Here is a 778-nt window from a genome sequence, read left to right as displayed (position 1 = left end):
CAGCAGCAGCAGCTGCTGCTGCTGCTGCTGCTGTTGCTGCTGCTGCTGCTGCTGCTGCTGCTGCTGCATTTACCTAGAAGGCTTCTGAGTGCTTCTTGCCATACAGTGACGTCTTGTGGGTTGAGTTGCAGCATATGAAAGAGTTGAGAAAAAAGAAATTCATTTTCTTCTATTTCTTTGAGTGTTTCTCTGGGATCGTCTCTGGGATCGTCTCTGGGATCGAGTGTGGGGTGTTCGTCTCCTGTCTGGGGATCGTCTCCATCGGAGTCTGTAGATATTTCCGAGTCTGAACTGTCTCCTTCTTCTCCCCTCTTTTCCTGCTTTTCTTTTCTTCCTCCTGCTGCTGCTCCTGCTGCTCCTGCTGCTGCTGCTGCTGCTGCTCCTGCTGCTGCTGCTGCTGCTGAAGCGGGGTCTCCTCCTGCCTCTGGTTGTTTAAGCTTGCTGTCTCCCTCCTGCTGCTGCTGCTGCTGCTGCTGCTGTTGCTGTTGCTGCTGCTGCTGCTGTGTATGTATTTGTTCTGTTTTGGGTTTATGTTGTTGGGGTTTATTTTGTATAAGGAGAGAAAACAACTTACTCTGTGTCTCCTTTGGTTGCTGCTGCAGCAGCCGGGAGAGGAGATAGGCTCCTAGGTGAGATAAAGCAAACAAATAAACACCAAAAGGAAAAGACAAAAAACTAAAAACTAAACACCATGTTCTCTTTATAGGCCCGAATGAGTCAAACGCGCTACCCTCAGAACCAAACATCTCCCTATACACACAAAAAAAAAAGAAAAAAA

The 778-nt window shown here is 48.2% G+C and overlaps 1 protein-coding gene across 1 annotated transcript in view; it reads right to left on the bottom strand.

Moving 5' to 3' along the window:
• Positions 1–746, bottom strand: part of EMH_0013150 (oligoendopeptidase F, putative) — a gene marked incomplete at both ends in the record, with an annotated part of 1,550 nt that extends 804 nt beyond the window's left edge. The window contains one exon of the mRNA XM_013499761.1: positions 3–746. Within this exon, the coding sequence (XP_013355215.1) occupies positions 3–746 (744 nt within the window). The remainder of the gene's footprint in view (positions 1–2) is intronic.
• Between the last annotated feature and the right edge of the window lie 32 nt (positions 747–778).

Source organism: Eimeria mitis, genomic scaffold (assembly GCF_000499745.2).
Source record: "Eimeria mitis Houghton genomic scaffold, Emh_scaff464, whole genome shotgun sequence".
Taxonomy (NCBI): Eukaryota; Apicomplexa; class Conoidasida; order Eucoccidiorida; family Eimeriidae; genus Eimeria; species Eimeria mitis.
This window is presented reverse-complemented; position numbering and strand designations above follow the sequence as displayed.